Below are 25,041 nucleotides of genomic sequence, written 5' to 3'. Positions count from 1 at the left end.
AATGATAGCTGCAAGAAGTCTTTAGTTTGGCTTGTCCATATTCAGAAAAGGGGAAGAGACAAGAAGCTTAATTTATCAATTAACATAAGCCCAGTCTTGTTCATTGTAGTTCACAATCGGTCTATCGTATGTACCTAGAACAGGCTTGACTCATAGGCACTCAATTTGTTGAATTAGTGAATGGGTCCAGAAATTTACATTCCCTTTACACAAGAGTAATAATAACAATAATATATACCAACCAGAAATATAGCCTGGTGGTTAGGAAACAGCTCTCTAGCATCAGACTGCCTGAATATATGTACCAGCTCTTTATCCTTGGCAGAATTACTTAACTTTTCAGATCTCCAGTTTCTTCACCTAAAAAGTAGGCCCAATAAAAGTAATCATCTTCCACCACACTTCTGAAAGTATTAAAGTAGAAAATAAATGCTACACACTTAGTATTACACATATTAAGTGCTCTAAAAATTATAGCTATTTCTGAGTACCTACTCTGTGTTAGGCACTATACCAGGGTTTCACAACCTTAGCACAATTCAGATTTTGGGCCAGATAATTCTTTGTTGTGGGGGGTCTGTACCGTGCATTGCAAGAGATTTAGCACACCCCTAATCTCTACCCACCAGATGTCAGTAGCACATCTTCAATTATGAAAACCAAGACTGGGGAGAAAAACCATCCCTGGCTGAGAGCCACTGTACTAACCAGAGCTCACTCTTTACAAATATTGTACTGATTCCTCAAAACAATCTGACAAATTTGTCAATGGTATTGTCTCTATTTTAAAGGTAAGAAAATGGCAACTCAGAGATGTTACCAACTTGTCCAAGGTGCCCCAACCTTCCTAGGTTTAACTGAGTCCATGGTCTTGACTGTGCATTACCACCTCTGTAATGTAGGTGATGTTTATCTTCATGCCTCTCCTTGGCTTCTCACAAAGGCACTACCTGTAGGCAGAGGTCACAGGAGGACCTTTGGAAGATAATAGTAAAGATAAACTTCATCTCTACAGAGTTGTGAGATGATCTCAAGAATCCTCACCTTATGCCCATAATTCTTGAGCCACAGTATTTCCAAGCTGAACAACAGAGTTTTGGTAAATTCCACGTGGAGTGGGTAAACAAAAAAAAAAAATGGCATTATTCTAAAAATACACTCAGGAATGTGAACTTAAACTGTGTATGGTTCTCCTTTAATTCTTCCCTCTTCCTTGGCAGTTCCCCTCCAAGTCCCTCACCAAGTAATATGGATGGCTCTTCCACTCAGCTTCTCTTCTTTGTTCCCACGAACTCCACCTTATCCCTGGCCCTCACAAGAGCCATGCCCAGAATGTTTCAATGGCCCTCTCAGTATGACACTCTAGTTTATTCAGCATCTTCTGTCAGACCAATCTTCTATAGTAAAGTTCACCAAGTTACTGCCCTACTGGAAAAGTACTAAGACATCTTCATTTACTGAAGCATCACATTTAAATTTCACTAATTGACATTCAAAGCCCTTCAAATACTATCTCTCTCTGCCCCTTGTCGTGCTGTCTCTCCTCCTCCTGGCCAAACTCCTCACTGTCCCACAGATTTGCCGAGACAAACACTGCTTCTCTAAGGCCCTTGACCTATGGCTTCATTGCTTGTCAATGCCTTCTCTTTTCTGTGCCTCTCAAAATCCTGGCCACTCTTTTAGGCCTAGCTCAGTTGAAGCCCCTCCACAAAGTATTGTCTGACTACTGCAGCCTCACAGGGCTTTCCATTTAAAGGTATTCACAGCCCTGACAGTCTATCTCTATCCTATACCACCTAGCATTTCAATTTTAAGTCTCTAGTATCTGTTGGAGTTTCACATTTGCTCAACTGGATTATAATTCTGCAAGCTGGTATCATATCTCACACTTAAGGGCCATACTCAGAGAAGGTCCTCAGTTAGTCCTTACAAATGGACTCCATAAAATTCCCCTGCTGCGGTACAATAGAGGGAATGCTTCAAGGAAATGAGCACCCCTGATCTTATCTTTATGTCTGGGGTTCCACCCAATATGAGGTCACCTCGTGTTCACTGCTACTTGGAAATACTATCACCAGCATACCTGCTGTTTGCCAACTCATTTCAATCCTGGGCCCTTTACTGGCCCTTAGCTTTCAAGACTCCTAGTCTCCTTTTCTTATCAGCACACCTTGACTTACTTTTGCATCATAGTCTTTGACGCTGACATTCTTCCTTGCGGTAAATCCAAATCATCATGCTGAAATTGCTCTTTATTGCCTCTTTGCTGGCATCTCTGGAAATGGAAATTATGACATCATCTAAACTGATCATTCCCAAACATAACTGAGGATAAGATCACTTGTGTGCTTATTACATATTTTAATTCTTGGGCCTTGTTCCCTGCTACTGCATCAGAATATACAAGATAAAAGCCTAGGAATTGGAAAGATTAACAAACATCCCAAGTGATTCTTATGATGAAATCAGTTGAGGAAACACTGATCTAAGCTACTGAGTAATATTTTACAAACTGATCTGATGAGATATTCAGGTTCAATTGCCAATCAGAAATTATGCATACTGGAAAAAGAAATCATTGAATTCAGGAGCTTGGCAGCATTCCTCCTTATCAATTTCCATTTTTCTAACTATTTATATAAGGAAACATGTTCTACTAATGAACCACTAAGATAGAAACTAGCTGCATTCTTGAACAAGTCACCTTAGAACTCTGAACTTTAATTTTCTCATTTATAGAAAAAGGGAGGGTTAGACCAGATCAGTAGTTCTCTTTTACGGATACCCACTAGAATCACTTCATTAGCTTTTTAGAACATACCACCCCTAGGGATTCTAATTTAATTGATCCAAGTGATTCTGTTGTACAACTGAGGTTAAAATAAAGTGAACTGGTGATTTTCAAGATGCCTTCTAGCTCTGAAATAACGCTTTGAATTAATAAATCTACTATTTTTCAAGTGTTTGTATCAACTTGACATTTATTTCATGCCATATGAAATATATATATAGTCTTTTTATTCCATTTTTTCAATATCATCTTTCTTACGTATTTGATGTTTATGCAGAAAAGAGGCTGAATAATTCTAAATTATTTTTATGGGTTATTGATACCATGCAAAAATATTCAGGAATATAATAAACTCTTTTAAAATCTATAGGCCTAAAGACATATGAATAGCAACAACCCAGTGGCTAATTAAATAAAAAAAAAGGGGTATATTTATCCATTTCTTCAGTATTTCAACTAATATTTATTGTTGAATGTCCGATATCTATTAGCCCCTGTGATAGTTACTAAGGATATAGCAATACATGAGAAACACAATCCAAGCCCACATGGAGAGATAAACATAGTGTCGATATTACAAATGTGATAAGGATCACAAAGAAATACAGAAAGCATAAGAATACACAAAGGGAGACTTCACCTACTCTATTCAGGAAAGGCTTATAGGAAGAAGTGACATGTAGGGTGAAACCTGATAAATGAATTGGAGTTAAGTGTGTGTGCTGGGGCAGAGTGAACAGCACATTGGAGAAGGAGCAAGGTCAGTGCAAAGATGATGAGTTCACTCTGCGACACACTGAGTGCGAAACACCTGAGTCAACCAAATGGAGGCCTTGAGTAAAATGATTCTGGAACTCAGAAAATAGATCCGAATTCAACTTACAACTTGAGAATTTTCAGCATGTAGATGACAATAGAAGTCATTAGAGGTGGATGAAATCATCTACTATGGAAGGTGCTGGGGTTATACCTGTACACCTGTGTAACTATTCACTGTGCTCAAGTGGCTCACAGTCCAACAAACGCAACCATATACCAGCAAGACCAGAATTTCAGTTCAACTAACATGAAAACTACACTGAAAATCCCTATTATTAATCACAGCAGGTATATTCCTCTGTTCCACCCTATGGAGGTTTATCTCCTAATTCAACCCAAAACTAGAAATTCATCTAAAAGTAAACTAGCCACCATTATGTACTATAAAGTAGGCTTCAACAGAGAGTATTTCTTGAGCCACTAAGAGATTCCACTTAAATCTTAAAAACAAAATTTACAAGTTGAAATATATTAACCTTGACATCACACTTTTTAAAATCACTGAACAAGAAAATCCAGGGAGCAAACTGCAGATTTTATGTTTGGCCATTCTCATGGTGACGTGAACTTTACAGTTTACAGAACTGTGATCACAAAACTCCAAGACTTGTGCCACACATAAGTCAGTCCACAGTCTAAGGGGTTCTTGGGACATGGCCTGTTTTTAAAATGTGCTTTGGACCTTAAAAGAGCACTGCATCCAATCGCTACGACTTCTGTTTGAAAGTTCACTTGATACCACAAATAATTACCAATTATCCTAAAGAAGATTGACATTTTTGAGATTTGACCCTTCTCCAATTATCCTTTTTCCTCCCTTTCTCTCTCTTCCCCCACTTATTCCCTCTACTCTTCCCTCCCTCTCTTTTTTCCTTTTATCTTCCCTCCCTCCTTTCTTTTTTGCTCTTCCATTTTTTCTTCTTTATACAGTTTCTGCCTCAAAGCCTTTATGGAATGGGATGGGCATACATGTAAAATCTACACACCTCATACTACAACATTGAGTGACTTTTCTTACACAAAGCACTTTGACAGAACCCAGCATCAGTATCAGGAATGGAAGAACCCTCATAAATCATCTTACCCAATTCACTCATTTCACAAATCCAGAAAGGGAAACTTCTATTCCACTGACGTGCTTGAGAATCTTCCCAAGGTTTATTTGGCTATCATATTAGATTTCACACAGTAATGGCAGACACTCTCTTGTACTATTTTGTTAAGTCAGCAGGCGTAGAACTGCACTGACCAATACAGTTAGCCACTGACACATGTGGTAATTGAGCCCTTGAAATATAGCAAGTCTGAAGTGAGATGTGCTCTAACTGTAAAATATACAACAGATTTTGAAAACAGTATAAAAAAACATAAAATATTTCAATTTTTATATTGATTACATGGTGAAATGATAATGTTTTAGATATACTGAGTTAAGTAACATATATTATTGAAACTTGTCTTACCTGTCTCTGTTTACTTTTTTAATGTGGCTACTAAAAAGTTTTATATTAAATATATGGCTCACATTTTTGACTCATAATACTTCTGTTCCAGAATAATAGGACCTATCTCATATAACATTTTCATTGGTTAGCTAATATTTCAGCCTTGATAAGACGTTCCTAAGCTCATGTAATACTGATAGGTAAAAAAATTCATTCATCTACCAAAAAAAAGTGAATCACATGTCCTAGAAGAAATTTGTTCATCTACTAAAAAAAAAGTGAATCACGTGTCCTAGCTGAGAGTGTCATAGATCAGTAACGCCAAAGGATGTAATGATTTGCCCAAGGTCACATAGCTTATTAGTACAGAAGATGATACTTGGGCCCAGGACTATTTATTTGCTCATTGACATTTTATCTTGGAGAGTTCAATGAACAAAATTGTGAAATGGTTTTCAATGGCTGCAAATCTGATTTTAGTTGAATTCAACAAATATTTGAATGCTTAATAGGTGCCAGACATTTTTCTATGCAGTAGTATGAAGTAAGCTTAAGTTTTATTATTTTTAACATTTGGGGAATTTTCCTTGAGTTCTAAATGAAAAACAAAATTATTTTCATCACACTTTTATCATATTCATAATTTAAATATGATTATATCCATGTGGGCATGTTTCTTAATTTAATTTAATTTTTTTAGAGCCAAGAGTCTCACTCTTCACCCAGGGTGGAATGCAGTGCTGCGATTATAGCTCACTGTAACCTCAAACTCCTGGGCTCAAGCGATCCTCCTACCTGAGCCTCCCAAGTAGCTGGGACTACAGGAGCATGCCACTACACCTGGCTAATTTTTTTACTTTTTTGTAGAGACAGGATCTCACTGTATTGCCCAGGCTGGGCTTGAACTCCTGGCCTCCAATAATCCTCCCATCTCAACCTCCCAAAGTGCTAGGATTACAGACAGGCATGACCCACCATGTCTGGCATTGTTTCTTAATTTTAAAGTTCTAAACTGAATATTTGACCAATGTAAAAAAGCTGTTTAAAATTTCATAAAATGCTATTACATGTTAATTTAAAAACATAAATTTTAACTTTAAAAAATATACCTTGAAGCAATTATCTGTGGCTCGGTCTGTCTCCTTTCAAATGGCTTCCAGTTTTTTTTTCCCTACTCCATCATAGTTAACAAAACCATCTAATTGTGACAACCCAAAGTCCCTCCATATACTTTTGAAAGAATCAGCTAGGGAAACCCCTAGCCCTGTGGAGAATCACTAGAAGAGAAGACATGTCTTCAGTAAGAAACATGTCAAATATTTCAGAGCCTGGTTCTTTCCATTCCATTGGTTCATAAACCTTGTTTATGTCAAAATCATCTGGAAGAACTTCTGATTTATCTATTTAACACACACTTATATAGAGCTTGCCATGTGCCTGAAGCTGTTAATGAACACTTTTCAAATATTAACTCATTCATCCTCATAAAAAATCTTTGTGGCAGGCAACCCTTACTCCTAATTTACAGATTAAGAAACTGGGGCTTGGCTGGGCGCAGTGGCTCACGCCTGTAATCCTAGCACTCTGGGAGGCCTAGGTGGGTGGATCATTTGAGCTCAGGAGTTCGAGACCAGCCTGAGCAAGAACAAGACCCCATTTCTACTAAAAATAGAAAGAAATTATCTGGACAACTAAAATATATAGAAAAAATTAGCCGGGCATGGTAGTGCATCCCTGTAGTCCCATCTACTCAGGAGGCTGAGGCAAGAGGATTGCTTGAGGCCAGAAGTTTGAGGTTGCTGTGAACTAGGCTGACGCCACGGCACTCTAGCCCGGGGAACAGAGTGAGACTCTGTCTCAAAAAAAAAAAAAAGAAAGAAAGAAAGAAACTGGGGCTTGAGAGGTTAATAACTGATACAAAGTCACACACCTAATAAATGTAGAAGTCAAGATTCAAACTCAGTTTTCTTATAGGGTAAATGGGAAACACTATACTATGCAACAAACAACCATATACCATTCCCAAAGATATGTCTCAGTAAATCTTGGAAAAGGACTGAGGAATCTGTAACGTATCTGAACAAGACTTTCAAGTGATTTTATATAATGAGAAGGGCATCTATCTACTGACTGGTATTTGGTAACCACAGCACTATACCATACCTCATTTGAGAGAGGCAGGAAGGAGACTTATGCAGCTAGAAACAAATCTGTGTTAGAGGATGCTGAGAAAGTAGGGAAGAACAGTAGTTGGGGACTATACACTCAGAATCTTGGAAGCCAGGCTGATAACACACATCATTTTTATAAAGTGTTCAGTAAACTATGCATTATCAAACAGAATGAAATATAGTAAGGATGTAGCATCAGAGGAAGACTATAAATAGTATTAATAAACATGAAATTATCCTATTAAGTAGGATACACAACAGCAATAGATTATGAACAAAGGAAGAACAGCCTAGCTAGTTGTATAGTGGGCTGCAGATAGGCAGTCCTGAGCCAGTCAGGCATAACAAATGATACCAGCTAACCCTAAAACATGACTTCAGGCAATGCAGGAGATACAGTAGCTGGGGGCTGGGGGGAATAGCAGTAAGTGAATGAACATGGAAAAAAATAAGATAAAGTGCAGAAGCACTTTGAAAACAGTTGATCACCATACTAAAGTGATTATCTCCACTTTGTTTAGTATTGTGTCATCTTGGGTGGCCCCTGTGAATAAATAAAAACATCAGAACCAGGCAGAGCCACAAGCAACAGCCCACCTCCAAAAGGAGTGAACAGCTATAGGCCAATCAGCAGTATTTCTGCCTACTTAATATGGACATGATTGTTAGTCAATTCAGACATCAACCAGAGCTACCACTCTACCAGACACTGCACTAGAAGGTGGGGTAGAAAGAAGATTAATACACTGGGATACTCAGTCTCTTTAGCTTTACAGGTAAGCCTCACCACCATCTCTAAACACTAGTTAAAATGGCATTCAATTTGTCAGGGGATGTATTAATAGGTTTTGGGAAATGGATCCAAGAAGTGGGCTAAAAGAGAAAATGCCTAATTTTAGTTTTTCATTAACATAATATTTGGTGGTAAAGATCTTTTAAAAATAGTTATCTTAGCAGCACAATTCACAATTGCAAAGATGTGGAAACAACCCAAGTGCCCATCAATACATGAGTGGATTAAAAAATGTGGTATATGTATACCATCGAGTATTACTCAGCTATAAGAAACAGTGAAAATAAAGTCAAACCTGTAGCAGCACTGAAAGAACATTCAGTAGTATCTTTTGCCTATTTCCAAGTTTTAGTTATTCTTTTTCCACAGGAATGAAATATTGCAAATATTGTGTGGGACAAATATTAATATGCACTAAAAAACTATTCGTTCATCTGAAATTCACATTAAAATTCATATAAAATTGTATTTTACTTGGCAACCCTAACCACAAGTTAACAAAAACTTACCAAGTCTATACAGTTCTGTTGCCAACATTGTGTCTCTTAAATCTATGCTTCAGCTTCATATCTTTGCCTAGATAAATATGAAGTGGTTTTTCTACTGAGCTATTATTCTTTACATTTACCACTAGAGGGAGGACGCACATAACTTGTAGTATACTTGATGCGAGGCCGTGAAGAAATCACCAGTGCGTTTCTACGTCCGATCCGCTAGAGGACGGTTCAGGAACCTCTCAGATTTTGCAATCAGGTTGCCTCACTTGCTCTGTTGCGTCCCTAAGTAGCCGTGCGCAGGCGCAGCACTGCTCCCAGACCAGACCCAGACTGCGCAGGCGTTCAAGTGAGCTCGCAGTCACTATTGGTAGGAATCATGGAAGGGGAAAGGGAACGGAAGGAGCCCCTGGTAGTGCGCACGCGCTGTCGCCGGGGCGGGGGGCTGTTGGGGTTTCGGCGGAGCTGCGTAGGCTGCGCATCTAGAGCTTGGTGGAGATGCCCAGCCGGGGAACATACCCAGAGGACATCGCTGTGCTGGTTTCCACCGACGAGTCCACCCCGTACAAAGAGGATCTAAGCAACAAGGTGAGTGTGGGACGCGACGAGAAGGCCCTCGAGCTCGAGACCGGGCGCCATTCGATCCTGCAGGTGGTCTGCCTCGGGCAACGTGGCCGGCCTGACCCGGGCTGGGCTTTGACCTGCTCCTTTGCTCTTTTTACTCATAGCACTTGACAGCTACAGTTAATCCTGCCCTCTCCTAAAAATTATTGTGATAAGGGAAACTCTGAAATTGGCCCCGAGAGTAGACACCGGTGGCAGTGGAGCGGAGTTTTGGTTGGGTTTTTCCTCCCTACTCTGTTTAGACTTTTAGAAATACTGCCAACCCCAAATCTGTTCTGCCACGGAAATTCTCCATCCAGTTATCCATGCCAGCAACCCGGAAGCCATCCTTGACGTCCATCACGAAGGCTTGTCATTAGTACCTTTGAAGCTCATTTCAAACAAGCCCCTTTAAAGCTGTGTACACTCTTAACCACCCCAAGCAAGCCACCATCATAAGCCATCGGAGCCCCTCCCCCCCTTCCCCGCAAGGGCTTCCTAACCGCTCTCTCGTCTACCTGTTACCTTCTTCTAATCATCTTTTCACTTTAACCAGAGCAGTGGTCCCAAAACACACATCTGATTGTCACCCTCTACCAAAAGGGGGTAGACAGGGAGTCAATATAATGTTAGTCTTAACTGTCATAAACAAACAAAATCTTTAAAAATATATGGGGCGGGGGGACGCAGAGGAGAATGGTTATAGCCTTTCAGGTATTACATATCCTAGATTCTACTTTGGTTCTATCCTAAACTCACAGTGACATCTTGGGCAAGTCTCTTTAATCTTCCTGTATCAGTTTCCTTCTTTGATGTAAAATGAAATGTGTATCTGTGCTTCTTAAAATGAATGGGAAAGTACTGTATATAAACATAAGTCTCAAGGAGATTTTACACATCCAGCCTTGGAATTCAACATTATCTAGTCCATTATCACAACTCTGCCAACTGAGTAGACAGAAAGGTGCACACTCATGGGGATGGGGGGTGGGGCTAAATTTTCACAATACACACAGCCCACTCTGATTACAACCACAGCAAGCCACTTATACATACTGATAGCAGATCCCTGAGGTGTGTGAAATAGCACAGAGATTATAAAGCCTGCATTTAGAGACCCTAGTGATACTATGTAATCATTCATGTTCATGAAATAACTACAGTGACTGAAAAGGGTTAAACAAAAACTTGGTTTTCACTTAGTTGACCCCTCTCCTACAAATAAAAAATGAAGCCTGGTTCAACAGTGCTAGGAGATACAAAGAGGAGAAATGCAAGGATGGACAGTGGTAGGTCTTACTGCCCCAGATATGGCTTTAATACTACTTTCTTGATCCAAATGTCTGGCTGCACCCTTTAATACATAAATTATGAAAAGCACTGGTAATTGGGGTGGGGGGGTGGGTAGCCCACCCCTCATTCCATTTCCCTTTTTAAGCTAAAGCATAACTTAAAAGAATTAATTGAAAGACTGCTATTACTTCTGGTGCACAGTGTCTATCTTTAATAAAAGGTATAAACTTTGTTTAGTAACTGTGGTCCTTGGTATGAATGCTGGGTATAAACACCAAACCCCTAGTCTGGGCTCAATGGGTTGCCTAACACTTGGCAAATCTAATCACTGTTTTCTTTTCCAACCTTTCCCCACTTACACCCCCACATAGACTGCTGTTGAAAAGAATCTGTATATTCACAGTCTGCCCATTTGGACAATAAGTACATAATGGTCCCTCTCTAATTTTAAAACAAGCACTTAAAGGAGTTTTTCTTTATTTTAATAGATAAAAGAACAAAAAATTGTTGTGGATGAGCTGTCTAACCTGAAGAAGAATAGGGTGAGTTATTAGAGGAGTTCTGAATAGTATGTGGGAGGTTTGGTTATTTATATTAACTATATATTAAAGTTTTAAGAATTATACTAATTGTACTTCAGTATCTTAGAGCTGTAATCACTAATGATATTTATTTTATACTTGAATTTGGTTGTTTTCTTTGGAAATAAACGAACTTTTAAATATATTGAGAAGATCACTAATGATATTTATTTTATACTTGAATTTGGTTGTTTTCTTTGGAAATAAACGAACTTTTAAATATATTGAGAAGAAACTGTTTCTTTAAATGAATGTGGATACTTGAAAAAGGATAAATTATTTCCCCTTCCCCCCAAATTTTTACATAAATATTCTAAATGCTTAACATGGTTATTTAATGCCATTTACATAATTAATGTATTCATAAACAGAGAAGCCACTGCTTCCTCTGTAGTTATACTATCAAAAATAACGTTTTAAAGTTCAGGAAGAAATTATTTTGAACTCTTTAATTTTAAAGATCACTTGGTGGCCAGGTGAGGTAGGTCATGCCTGTAATCCTAGCATTCTCGGAGGCCGAGGCAAGAGGATTGCCTGTCTCTTGAGCCCAAGAGTTTGAGATCAGCCTGAGCAAGAGTGAGACCCTGTCTCTACTAAAAATATAAAAATTAGCCAGTCGTAGTGGTGCATACCTGTAGTCCCAGCTATTCTGGAGGCTGAGGCAGGAGGATTGTTGAGCCCAGGAGTTTGAGGTTGCAGTGAGCTAGGATGATGCCACTGCACTCTAGCCAGAATAACAGAGTGAGACTCTATCTCAAAAAAAAAAAAAAAAAGGTTACTTGATAACTGGCAGGTTAGACATTTCTGATATTGTCACTTATAGAATATTAGAAGTTAAGACACAATTAATACAAACTTCCTGGAGGGCAAATTGGCAGAATGTATCAGTGCCTTAAAACTGTACAGCACTTTGACCTAGTAGTTCCATTTATAGTAATTGATACTTAGTAAAGAATCATGGGAGTGCACAAAAATTTAGTTACGAAGATATTCATCACAGCATTGGTTTTATTAAGAGTTGGTAACACCTGAAATGTCTAAAACTTGAAGACTGAGCAAATAAACTCTAATGTGTTATACCTATACAGCAGTTTTGTAAAAAAAAAAAAAAAAAGCACTTATTGATAAGAAAGTGTTCTCAATATATTGTTTATTAATAGAAGCAAATCATAAACCTGTAGGCATAATAGGAGCCTTTTTCTAAATATAAAAATGGTATTATGGTACATGCAGAGAAAATGAGTTTCACCACAGTGTTAATGGTTGCAATTTCTGAGTGACAGGATAATGGATGATTTTTGTTTGTCTTTTTGTTTATCTGTATTTGCTAGAAGTATTGTACTGAATACATATTTCTGAAGTTCAAGAACAAGTGATAATAGAGTTAAGCGTTTTGACATCTGCTACTTTTTAGATCAAGTCTTGAATTATCCTACATTATGTTTTGCAGAAAGTATACAAGCAGCAGCAGAACAGCAACATATTCTTTCTTGCAGACCGAACAGAAATGCTTTCTCAAAGCAAAAGTAGGTGGGGTTTTTGTTTTCAGGGCGGTGGTGGGGTAGGGAGGTGAAGGGCAGGGTTTGGGTGTCTTATATGGAAAGGCACAGAAAGTCTCTTAATGGTTTTCTGTGAAACTTCATGGTGGTACCCAAATTATACTGTCTGTATCTAAATGTTAAAAAAATATGTATTTAAGGTTTCATGCAGTGGGTTGGTTTTCTTAAAGTTAGCTTCCTAAAGAAGAGTCCACAGTTTAAAAATATATATATGTGTGTGTGTATATATGTGTGTATATATGTATATATATATATATCTCATAAGATGTGTTAGCAATTTTTATTGTATTAACCTGTGCTTTTAGAGTTTCAGACAGGTATAAGTATGAAAAACCATTACCACTTTTTACCTTTGTGACTTTGGGTGAAATACGTTGAGCCTCCAGGGTCTTTTAGGCTTTAAATAAGATGATACTTGATTAGCCAAGTACCTGGGCCAAAATAAGCACTCAGCGAACAGAAAGTATTTTTGTAAAAGATTCTTTATTATTATTACTAATAAAACATTCTTTATTAGTAACCTATTGTAAATTGTTATTGGCACTAACACATTGTGTGTACTCATAGTTTGATCTTGGTAAATGGCCTATATTGCCCTATGAATTACTAGTTAAAAGTCCAAAAATTTTTATTTAACCTTTCTTCTCCCTCCCTGCCACAGATACATTAGATGAACTGAAAAAAGAATACCAAGAAATAGAAAACTCAGAGAAGACCAAAATCAAGAAGTAATCAACCTGATATCACGTAACAATGTGTGGCATTTGTTGTTCTGTAAGCTTTTCCATTGATAATTTCAGTAAAGATTTAAAAGAGGATTTGCTGTATAATCTTAAGCGACGGGGACCCAGTAGTAGTAAACAGCTGTTAAAGTCTGATGTTAACTACCAGTGTTTATTTTCTGGCCATGTCCTTCACTTGAGAGGTGTTTTGACTGCCCAGCCCCTGGAAGACGAAAGAGGCAATGTGTTCCTATGGAATGGAGAAGTCTTTAGTGGAATAAAGGTTGAAGCTGAAGAGAATGATACTCAAATTATGTTTAATTATCTTTCTTCTTGTAAGAGTGAATCTGACATTTTGTCACTCTTCTCAAAAGTCCAAGGTCCTTGGTCTTTTATATATTATCAAGCATCCACTCATTATTTATGGTTTGGTAGAGATTTTTTTGGTCGCCGCAGCTTGCTTTGGCATTTTAGTAATTTGGGCAAGAGTTTCTGCCTCTCTTCAGTTGGTGCCCAAACATCAGGAGTGGCAAATCAGTGGCAAGAAGTTCCAGCATCTGGAGTTTTCAGAATTGATCTTAAATCTCCTACCATTTCCAGATGCGTGGTCTTAAAATTGTATCCTTGGAAATATATTTCCAGGGAGAATATTGTTGAAGAATATGTCAATAGCCTGACTCAGATATCTACAGACTTACCAGCATTTGTATCAGTGGTAACAAATGAAGCCAAACTATATCTTGAAAAACCTATTATCCCTTTAAATATGTTGTTGCCACAAGCTTCATTGGAGACTCATTGCAGTAATATTTCCAGCAGCCCAACTACAAGAGAGCCACTTCAGGTCTTTCTTGCTGATAGACACATGAAGGAAGTAGTTCAGCAGTTTATTGATGTCCTGAGTGTTGCAGTCAAGAAACGTGTCTTGTGTTTATCTAGGGATGAAAACTTGGCACCAAATGAAGTTTTGCAAACGTGTGAAAGGAAAGCAAATGTTGCAATCCTGTTTTCTGGGGGTATCGATTCCATGGTTATTGCAACCCTTGCTGACCGTCATATTCCCTTAGACGAACCAATTGATCTTCTTAATGTAGCTTTCATGACTGGAGAAAAGACCGTACCAACTAGCATTAACAAAAAAAGGAGTAAACAGAAAAATCATTGTGAAATATCTTCTGAAGAATTCTCTAAAAATGTTGCTGCCATTGATGGTGCCAGTCCTGATAAACAATTCAACGTACCAGATCGAATTACAGGAAGAGCAGGACTAAAAGAACTACAAGTTATTAACCCTTCCCGAATTTGGAATTTTGTTGAAATCAATGTTTCTCTGGAAGAACTGCAGAAATTAAGAAGAACTCAAATATGTCACTTAATTCAGCCCTTGGATACAGTTTTGGATGATAGCATTGGCTGTGCAGTCTGGTTTGCTTCTAGAGGAATTGGTTGGTTAGTGACCCAGGATGAAGTGAAATCGTATCAGAGCAGTGCAAAGGTATGGCACAGTATTTCTGCTCATAAGAGTTTCTGAGACTTAATTTTGACCCCTAAAGCTTTAGCATTTAGGTTACTAGAATATAGTATATTTTAGTTGTATTTAAACTACAACATAAGGCATTTGACTTCTTAAGAATTGGGCATATTTTACTATTTTGTGACTTTATCTGGTGTTTTTTCTCCAAAAGGGTTATCTTTAGGGTTACAATTGTTTAAGCTTTTCTTTTATCTTAGTTATTTTCTTTGCTGTATAGTCAGTAACATTTTTATATGGATCTCTTTTAACTTTATAGGTAGTTCTCACTGGAATTGGTGCAGATGAGCAACTGGCAGGTTATTCTCGTCATCGTGTCCGCTTTCAGACACATGGGCTGGAAGGATTGAATAAGGAAATCGTGATGGAACTGGGTCGAATTTCTTCTAGAAATCTTGGTCGTGATGACAGAGTTATTGGTGATCATGGAAAAGAAGCAAGGTAATTGCAACTATCTGAGTGTTGTTAGGGTATTTTTGTAAAACCAGCAGATTGTAAATGGAGATTTTTAAGTTCCTTTTTTCTTTGGAGACTATTCAGATAAGTAAAAGGAGCAGCTGTAATAGCTTAGCTTTATATTAAACTCAGACAGCAAAGCTGGGAGGAGGCAGGGAGCAATTATTTTCTAGAATTCATTCTCTGAGAAATGTCTTTTCAATACTTGTCAAAAGTGACACAATGACATGATGTGTTTTTAAGAATGCAGTGAAAAAGACTATAAAAGTAAAACTGAGATAGTGAAATACTAAGAGAAGGTAGTTAAAGGGTTTTGTTTTGTTTAAAATGTTTGCTTTCCTCCCAATAAGGGTATCAGCTCCACATGTAAGCTGTCTCCACTGTTGTAGAACCTAGCTTTGTCTCTATAGATACTTCTGAATGTGTAGATCCATACTGATTTGAGTGGTGGTCCTAGTACTGGATTTCCCTCTACTATATGGTTTTAGAACACAGTTTAGTCATATGTTGCAGATTGTGTAAAACCTTTACCAGAGATCAAGGAACTTGCATGTATGTATTATCTTTAGTCTCAGGGATTTATTTTTACCTAAATTATATTTCTGATGGCAGTAAACAAGTGCAATACTTAAATAAAATTTTCTAAAGCATTAAGGATGAAGGAAGATACAATATTTAGTTATAAAGAGCAAAAAGAAAATCTGTTCAAGTAGGCAAATTTATTAAGTGGTAGTTTATTACAAAAGTATAAGCATGCAAGAATAGGGAATCTAAGTAAGCTTCATGGGAACTGAAACATCATACTGTACCTACTCTCTATCTCTGAAACTTCGTTGTTTCTTGTCTCTTCCTTTGACTCATGGTCGCCTTTAGACAGTTGTCATTCTTATGTTTCCAGTCCTGATGCTTGTAAAATTTTGACTCCTATGTCATTATTCTGTCATAATTTTCAAGATTTCATTATAAAGAGATAACTAATACCACAATACAAAGTCTGTAAACTGCCCTTTGAAGGATGTAAGAGAGAAAGAGAGGGAGATGGAGTGGGAAAGAATGAAATTGAAAGAAATTCAGTCTATCATTTCAGCTAGGTCAGAGAGAAGGGAATTTATTTTATCTACTAAAAGCACTTCTAAAGGCCCCATATGACAGTATTAAGTATCTTGACATACATATTAACAGTAATCTATTGATTAGATTCTCTATTTAAAATTGCTTTTACAATTAATTCTTTACCCTCTCCATTCTCTCTACTCAAGCTATAATAAAATGTAATGAAATGGAAAAATTGGTATAACTGTATTGCATTTTGAGGAATTGATGTGGGGGGTGGGTGTTAAAGTATTTTAAACAAAAAGAACAGAATTTTATAGAAATTGGGAAGCCAAAAGGGCAGAAATATTTTGTTCTGTTAAATGAATATGTCAGCATTTAATCAGCTTATATGTAATTAAATAATTTTGATACTATGAAGTTTTAACATAAGTGTTTCACGAGTTCAGGATTGTGGAGCCCTTCTATATTGGTTTCATAGCCCTAAAGTGTCATTTCTTTAGACATGATAAAGATAAGACACAGACTGAATAGTTAAGATCATTCTTGTTTTCAAAGTCTCCCCAAAGATTCCTTGTGAAACAATTAGAAATTATTTCTTGACATCATCGGCCTAATTTATTTATTGAGACTTAGACTTTTTTAGTATATATATTAAAATTAGTCATGTGCTATGAAACACTTTTTAAAATGATTAAATTTTAGCTATAAAATTGTGTGAAAATTGCAACATTGATTTTATTTTTACATAGTGGTTATATTATCTATTTATTTTAGATTTCCTTTCCTGGATGAAAATGTTGTCTCCTTTCTAAATTCCCTACCAGTTTGGGAAAAGGCAAACTTGACTTTACCCCGTGGAATTGGTGAAAAACTAATTTTACGCCTTGCAGCTGTTGAACTTGGTCTTACTGGCTCTGCTCTTCTGCCAAAACGGGCCATGCAGTTTGGATCGAGAATTGCAAAGATAGAAAAGAATAATGAAAAGGCATCTGATAAATGTGAAAGGCTCCAAGTCATTTCCTGAGAAAACTTAACTATTGAAAAGTAGATTAAATCATAATATGATTTCACAATGTAACAATACTGAATGACAGTTGCATAAAAATAAAATACTCTGCTGTTTATTAATGTAGTGGTTTTAAAGTTCATTTAGGTGAATTTTTACTTTTCCTGTCAGAGAGCTGCTAAACCATGGCAATTTCCTGAATGATTGGAGTGTCTTTTGTTATTGTAATGAACCCCTTTGATCACACCTGAGTTTATTATGCTAATGAAGTGACTTAGATTGAGATCTTTAGAGAGCCTCAAGCTGGGGCTGGTCACCAATAAGTAAAGTTTCTGAGTTGTGTGAGCGATTATAGCAAATTATTGAACCTGAGTAGGGGGTTGTGGGAACCTCCAATTTATAGCTGGTCTGTCAGAAGCACAAGAAGCCCAGACTTGTAAGTGGCATCTGAAATGGGGGCAGTCTTGTGGGACTGAGCCCTTAACTTGCAGGATCTGACACTAACTTTGGGAAGATAGAGTCAGAATTGAATTAAATTGTAGGACACCCAGCTGGTGTTCAGAGAGTTGAAGAATTGCTTGGTGTGGAACAAAAGCACACATCTAGTGTCAGAAGTACTGTGTGTGAGTGAAGAGAAACAGTTTTTCCCCCCAGACTTACTTTATGGTAGCCACATCTGGAAATAACTCGGTTTGCTCTTGCTGTCATCAGGAACCATGGGTCAGATAGGGCCCTGTTTAACAGATGAAAAAACTAAGATTCAAAACTAAAGAATTTGCTTGAGACTCATTCCTGGGCAATACTTAGTACTTCTATTACATCTCTTTAGGCAGCTTGTTTTCCCTGCTCCAAGAAATTTTAAAGACTACAGTTGACCCTTGAACAATACAGGTTTGAACTGCGTAGGTCCACTAACATATGGCTTTTCTTCCACCTTTGCCACCCCAAAGACAGCAAGACCAACCCTTCTCCTCAGCCTACTCAATGTGTAGATGATGAGAATGAAGACCTTTATGATGATCCACTTCCATTTAATGAATAGTAAATATATTTTCTCATCCTTATAATTTTTCTCTAGCTTACTTTAAACAACAGATGTGTTTTTCATGGTCTGGAGGCTAGAAGTCCCAGATCAAAATGTCAGCTGGATTTGTTTCTTTTGAGACCTCTCTCTTAGGCTTGCAGGTGGCCACCTTCTCTCTGTGTCCTTACATGGTCTTTTCTTGTGCTCCCCTGGTGTCTCCTAACACCAGAACTTCTAACTCACCTGTAGGTGCACCCATCCTTTTTTTCTTTCTTGCTCTTATTAATAAAAAGGGGAAAGTGACCATCTACCTGTCAAAAAGCTGTGCCTCTGCCCGTTCTCTGTATCACAACCCTTCTTGCCTTTCAGAAAATATACTCTTCTCTTTCCAATGTCTTCAGCCTCTTCCTCTCTGATGGATCCTTCTTGTCATTTTTTAAAGCTTCTAGTCTATGCTAATTTTAAATGAACATGCTTGGTCCTGCATCTTCCTCTACTTAGCATCTCTTGCCTCCCATCCACACTCATTCTCTCCACATTTTTATCTATTCATGCAATTCCACTCCAACCTGACATTGACCCGCATTACTCAACTGTTAACAAGCATCACTGGGATCTATCCTCAATTAGGGATGACACCCTTTCTGGATCTGGCCACACTTTGATTCTTTTAATCGTAGTAGAAAAGAAATTTTAGGATACTGACAAACAGGTCAGAAGCCAGTCAAAGGCTTTCACACGCCCTAGATTTATTCCTTCTAAAATGTAATGTTCAAGTCAGATTTAGATACTATCTGTGTAGCTTTCATCTATCTGAAGGCAGACAACTTCAAGTGTTTATGCGGTCCTGAGCATTAAATTGACATTGCTTATATTAAATGAACTTAAGAGGTTTGCTATACAGCCTAGAATTGAATATAATGATTATTATAATAACAATATAGTTCAATACTAAAAATTATGACTTATGTACTCTCGTTGCCAGGCACTACTCTATGAGATTTACATATGTTAATTTAATCAACTGAACTTGTGTAAGGAATTTCCAGGTCATTTGTTCCACCAGGATGGTGTGCGTGTGCATACGTGCACACGCAAGCACATGAAACCCCAGAGAACCTAGGCATTTACAACCTTGCTAATTAATCCCATTAGCTCTAGGATGAAGTTCTGTGTTAATCCTTAAACAAAGGGACAATTCTTTCCCAAGATTTGAGACACAGAACAAATCATTTGGTTCCCTGGGGGCGGGGGTGGGGTGGGGGGGAACTTCGTAAGAATTTACATATGGCTCATACTTCATAAGTACAAACATGCAAATTTCTTAAAAAACGGTAGTGATGTTTTAACACTGCTTTGCTCTGGAGTAATTATCATAAGCTTATTAATATTCACCACTTACATAGTAGCTGAAATAATGACATGGTTGGTGGAAGAGAAATTCTGCCCCAGTTACCAAGAATTTCCATATTGCTAAATTCAGTGCAAGAGTTTTAGTTCTCATCTCACCTGACCTACCAGCAGCATCCAACAAAGCTGGCCATTCTTGACTTTTGACACACTTCTCTTGGCTTCTGTGATGTGACCAATTTTGGTTTTCCTCCTGCCTTCCTAGCTGTTCTTGCATTGTCTTCTGTGCTGACTCCACTGTCTCTACCTCTACCTGACCTTTAAATGTTATATTTTTTGGGTTTCCAATCCTTGGTTCTCTTCTCAATTCTTCTCATTCTGTATGCTCTCCCTTGGTAATTTCAGCCACTTCCCAGGCTTCCATTACCATGAGCCTGCCAAAAATTATACATCTGACCCCAGCTGCCATACTTAGCCCAGAACTATTTATCTAAGGCATATCTGACATCTCTATTTCTCTCACAGGTACTTCAATCATGTCCACAGGTGAACTCGTAATCATGCCCTGACATCCATCCTGTTGTTCCTGACAGAAATTTCGATGTCACTTTGACACCACATTTTTCAACACCTCTCCATTCAATCCATTACCGATAGCTACCTCATTATTTCTCAAATCCATCCACAGCCCCCATCTACACTTCCACCACCCTAGCCTAATCTTTCCAAAATCATTATCTAAGCAGCCTGCATGCTCTATCCCTCACCTACTTCTACAGCCTCTTACATGTCTCTCTTGTTCTCTGTGTAAGGTTTTGTTTGGTTTCTCAAAAACTTTCTTTTCACTTCGATTCTTCCCCTGCTCTTCCATGTCCCTGAAAAGCTACTTCTCCAATTCTTTACTTAGATTTTTCATCGTCCAGGCTCCGCTTAAAAGGTCACTTCCTCAGAGCAGCCTTTCCCCACCCCGGTCTAGCTTAACTTTCATTCATACGCTGTCATTGCATCATATATTCGTCACATTCTTAAATATACCTGTAAGCTCCCTGGGATTTTGTGTCTGCCCTGCTTTCTAGAGTCCCCAGACCCCTTAGCACAGTGCGTGGCTCATAATAGGTATTCCATAAACGTTTGTTGAATGAAAGAATGATGATGGAGGTGGGATTCCAACTCGGGACTACCTCAAAGCCTGGCGCTTTCGCCTCTGCTACTCTATTTATTGTTGTTTTGTTTTAACAGAGACAAATAGAGTAGCACAGTGCCCAGAGCATGAGGCTGGACTGCGTTCCAGAGCGGGGTCAGGGAGGAACTTGAGCAGTGGTGGAGGCGTTGCAGCCGGAAGGAAGCCCTGGGGTTCCCAGCGTCCGTCCGCCCGCGGGCTCCCCCTCACGAGCAGCGGCGCGACCACACCACGGTCCGGGGGACCAACGGGGACCAACGGGGACCAACGGCTTCCACCGGCGCCTGCGTGGTGGCGGGAGTCAGCTAGCTAGGCCGAGGCCGGGGGTTCTCAGGAGGGGCCAGCGGCTAGGGTGAGGCGAAAAGACCTGAGAGCTCCTCTCAGATCCTGCCCGAGCGTCTCCCCGCCCTTGCCCACGCGAGGGTCCTGACGGCAGGTTCAAGGCCCAGCGAGAAGCCAACCAAGGCGGTGACAACTGTCCCCGGCTCCTGGGAATACTACTGGAACAGCGTGGACGCAGTTTCCCTCTCCTGGACTAGAAAACAGTCGTTTTAAAGTAGGTTCCTTCTTTTTCCTTGTTCTTTCCCCTTTCCTGTGCCGCGGTGGACGCGAGCTGCTAGTGGACATAGGTCTTGAGCTTGAGTATGGGCAGACCTGGGTTGTGGTTCTGAAAGGTGTGAAACCTCAGGCGTGTCCTGTAATCTCCCGACTCTCCATTTCTGGGACTGTAAAGTGGGCATAACAATGCCTACCTAGCTCATCTGGGTTCTCAAGTGTGGTGCCCAAATCAGCAGCATGAGCATCACCTGTAACTTTACAAAAAGGCAAATTCTCTGGCCTGACTGAATCAGAAACTCCAGGATGGGATTCAGCAATTTGTGTTTTAACAAGCCCCAGGTGATTTTGATGCAGGTTAAATTTTGAGAACTACTGTATAATGAAACCAATTAAATTAAATCAGTAAAACTATTATGTATCACAGCCTGGCTGGCCTGGTTCGGTGACTCACACCTGTAATCCCAGCACTTTGGGAGGTGGAGGTGGGAGGATTGCTTGAGGTCAGGAGTTTGAGGCTGCAGTGAACTATGATGATGCCACTGCACTCTAGCCCAGGCAACAAAGCAAGACTCTGTCTTCAAAAAATACATAAATAAATAAATAACATTTCTTTTTCACAGACTTCTTAGTATCTTTTGACTTTTTTTGAAAAGCAGAACAATGATTAGTGTTAAAGGTTTTACAATTTTAATTCAAAATTCAGCTTTCTTATGTTGCAACTAGTTTGAGATTGAAAATGTAATGGTTGACTATGAGAAAATTAACCTTATAAAGATGAAAGGTACATATTTATTTCTAGAAAAATCCAGTTTCATTGCCATGGCAAAATTTATTGATCATCTTTCCCTTTTTACTCATGCAGAAACTTCAAAAAGGACATAGTAGATTTAATTAGGAATGTTAAGATTGCCCAAAAAAGGATTAACTAAATTTGATCAAATTCAAGATGAAGAGACCTACCTGGAAAATTTATCAGTTCAGAGAAATGCTTCTGCATTTTTTGAAAAATTTGATCGGAGTGAAGTACAAGAGTTACTAACTACTGCACTGGTTAGCTGGTTGTCTACCAAAGAGGATGTTCACTCTCAACTGGACATCCCGTGTGGAATTATGAGTCAAATGAATAATGTAGGCTTCTCCACTGCAATCCTACTGACGCCTGTGGACCCTACTGCCCTCTTAGACTGTAGAGAAGTCCATCAGATCATAAGGGAGTTGGCTATTGGAATTTACTGCTTAGATCAAATCCCTTCAATCAGTTTGGAAGCTAATTATGATCAGAGTTCTTCTTGTCAATTACCTCCAGCTTATTATGATACCAGAATTGGACAAATTCTGATCAATGTTGACTATATGCTGAAAGCACTATGGCATGGCATATACATGCCCAGAGAAAAACGAGCTAGATTCTCAGAATTGTGGCGTACCATCATGGACATTGACCCAGATGGGAAACCTCAAACAAGTAAAGATATTTTTGCAGAGTTTAGTTCAGCAGGTAAGAGATTTAACACTTCTTAATTATTTTTATTAGAAGCCATTTTTTTTTTTAAATTTAAAGGTAATATATCTGTGATCAAGATGATGCCAGGAGCTTTGTGAAGATCTGAGCTCCATGGAGATTAAGGATGAGCAGGAGTGGGTAATGTTTCCTACGGTGTTAGAGCCTTGACAATCCTGAAAAAAATTGCATTTGCTTTTCCTTCCTTTTTACCAATTTACCTGGGGCTCTCACTGGAGAGGAGGTGGGACTGATGAGCCATCATTCCAAACAGACATGTGCCAAACTGGTAAGGAAACAATGAGCCCTTTTTAGATTCGGATATCTAGATGGAAACTTCCATTATAAAAGAAAGAGGCAAAGAGGCTGAGCAGATAGAGAATAACATGCCGGTGATGGATGCTGTGGACAGACAGCTATAGAGATGGCTCAGCAGCTCCTCCTCCTCCAGCAAGGAGGTCAGCAGGCACCCCATTGTCAACAGGACCCAGGAGCACACTCTTCAGAGCCCCGGACATTTCATAAGAATGATAATGGACCCTCCTTTGTAGTGGAGGTAACCCAACAAGTAAGCAAAGCCCTACATCTAGAATAGAAACTACATACATCCTGGAATTGATACAAGAAACCCATCTAAAGTGAGATTAGGGTGTTGCTGCTTGCCCTCCTCTGGATAAGGATAGCCCTTTAAAAGCAGGCTTAAGTTAAGCTCCTAAAAAAAAACGCAGTTTATGAGAGACCCATCCTAGCACTCTGAGGTAAGTATGGTAATATAACCATAAGTAGAAGAGAATAGAGTAAAACAATACATCAAATGAGTGGGTCAGGTGCTAACCACTGTACATGAGTTTGCCTGTTTCAGGTCCCTGCCCCATTTGGAAGCAGAGAAGTGGAAGGGACCCTATGATAAAGTGCCTCTGTCAACTCACACCTCAATGAAATTGTCAGAGGTGAAACCTTGGGTCCATCATACCAAAGTAAAGAGGTATAGCTCCCAGTGGAGAGACCAGCCTTTAGGCAATCTAAAGTATCTGAAAAAAAGAAAAAAATGAAAATGATATTTGTGCTTAAAAAAATAAAAAAGCTACCCAGTCTATGCTATTTTGTTGTAGGAGCCCAAATGGACTAAGACAGGATGGAAGAGAGGTGAGCGTATCCACTGGCTCCTGTCCCTCCTTGGGGGTTACAAGGGGGTTTCACTGCCTCACACTTTCAGATTTGTTCAGACATCAGAATAGCTGGAAGAGTTCCATCACAAGTCCAACACAGAGGTGGCAGAGAAGCTGCAGGGCAAAAAATAAGAGTCATGTGATGCATCTAAGGCAAGGTGCAGTCAGGTTAAATCTGTATGGAGCTAGTTGACACAAGAACTGAAGTCTAAAAATGTAGTCTGAAAGGCTGAAAGGTAGGGAACAAAAGATGTCTGCTACACAGTGTGACTCACGGGAACTTGACCACAGCCCTTTCCTCCATGCTTAGTGTTTGAGGTTAGGAAGCAGACCACCTCTCCACTGGTGTGATCAGAGAGCTGGTGTCCGGGCCTTGTAGTTGCAGCTGTATGATGCCAAGCTATAGGCATAAATTGCTACATTGTCATTCACATTTGGGAAAACAGCATCTCCTCTCTTGGTATAACTAACTGGGAAACTGGATTTAAACCTTGCAACTGAGCACGTGATTGTTTTAAACAGTGTGCTGCAGTGGATTTCCAAGGAACCATACAGGAAGCCAGCTCCTTTTCTGGGAAGACAAACTGCTGGGAATCAATGTTGGCCAAGTTAACATTTACTTCTCAGACAGCTTTGCACTGTACAACACCACCAGCAGCACCATTCTGAAAAATCAGTAGCAACAGTAGTAGAGAACAGAGCACACCAAAAATCTGGTCATATTATCCAGTTTTCTGAAAAGGGATTTTAATTAGGGTGGATCCCTTGATCTGACTAATTTATGGATTCTTGGGCTCTTTACAGGAGGTTTGGGGGACAGAAGGAAAGAAGAAAAAGACTTATGATAGCAAAACAAGGGTGGGAAACTTTTAATTGAAATACTAAAAAAAAAGATGGGACCTTATTTATTAATATTAATAATATCACAAGCTAGTAACA

General features: G+C 38.9%; 3 protein-coding genes across 3 annotated transcripts in view; all 3 read left to right on the top strand.

Moving 5' to 3' along the window:
* Positions 1 to 8,928: 8,928 nt before the first annotated feature.
* Positions 8,929 to 15,117, top strand: ASDURF (ASNSD1 upstream open reading frame). The gene is made up of 5 exons (XM_069469513.1): positions 8,929 to 9,101; positions 10,898 to 10,951; positions 12,441 to 12,516; positions 13,211 to 13,306; positions 15,062 to 15,117. The coding sequence occupies exons 1-4, from the start codon at positions 9,012 to 9,014 to the stop codon at positions 13,279 to 13,281; spliced, it is 291 nt and encodes a 96-aa protein (XP_069325614.1). The 5' UTR covers positions 8,929 to 9,011; the 3' UTR covers positions 13,282 to 13,306; positions 15,062 to 15,117.
* ASNSD1 (asparagine synthetase domain containing 1) lies at positions 13,303 to 17,413 on the top strand. The gene is made up of 3 exons (XM_069469504.1): positions 13,303 to 14,766; positions 15,062 to 15,243; positions 17,089 to 17,413. The coding sequence occupies exons 1-3, from the start codon at positions 13,303 to 13,305 to the stop codon at positions 17,336 to 17,338; spliced, it is 1,896 nt and encodes a 631-aa protein (XP_069325605.1). The 3' UTR covers positions 17,339 to 17,413.
* A 4,881-nt stretch (positions 17,414 to 22,294) lies between these two features.
* The window catches only part of ANKAR (ankyrin and armadillo repeat containing), a 50,811-nt gene continuing 48,064 nt past the window's right edge, over positions 22,295 to 25,041 (top strand). The window contains exon 1 of the mRNA XM_069469491.1: positions 22,295 to 22,930. Coding sequence (XP_069325592.1) covers positions 22,330 to 22,930 — 601 coding nt within the window. The 5' untranslated portion in view covers positions 22,295 to 22,329. The remainder of the gene's footprint in view (positions 22,931 to 25,041) is intronic.

This window comes from Eulemur rufifrons, chromosome 1 (genome assembly GCF_041146395.1).
Source record: "Eulemur rufifrons isolate Redbay chromosome 1, OSU_ERuf_1, whole genome shotgun sequence".
Classification (NCBI taxonomy): Eukaryota; Metazoa; Chordata; class Mammalia; order Primates; family Lemuridae; genus Eulemur; species Eulemur rufifrons.
This window is presented reverse-complemented; position numbering and strand designations above follow the sequence as displayed.

Bases quoted from the DNA above. Each gene is read 5' to 3' on its own strand.
- ASDURF (XM_069469513.1), top strand. From the start codon at position 9,012: ATGCCCAGCCGGGGAACATACCCAGAGGACATCGCTGTGCTGGTTTCC. The intron at 9,102-10,897 runs GTGAGTGTGGGA...TTATTTTAATAG, and splicing joins AAGAGGATCTAAGCAACAAG to ATAAAAGAACAAAAAATTGT. The intron at 12,517-13,210 runs GTAGGTGGGGTT...TCCCTGCCACAG, and splicing joins AATGCTTTCTCAAAGCAAAA to ATACATTAGATGAACTGAAA.
- ASNSD1 (XM_069469504.1), top strand. From the start codon at position 13,303: ATGTGTGGCATTTGTTGTTCTGTAAGCTTTTCCATTGATAATTTCAGT. The intron at 14,767-15,061 runs GTATGGCACAGT...TTAACTTTATAG, and splicing joins CGTATCAGAGCAGTGCAAAG to GTAGTTCTCACTGGAATTGG. The intron at 15,244-17,088 runs GTAATTGCAACT...TATTTATTTTAG, and splicing joins GATCATGGAAAAGAAGCAAG to ATTTCCTTTCCTGGATGAAA.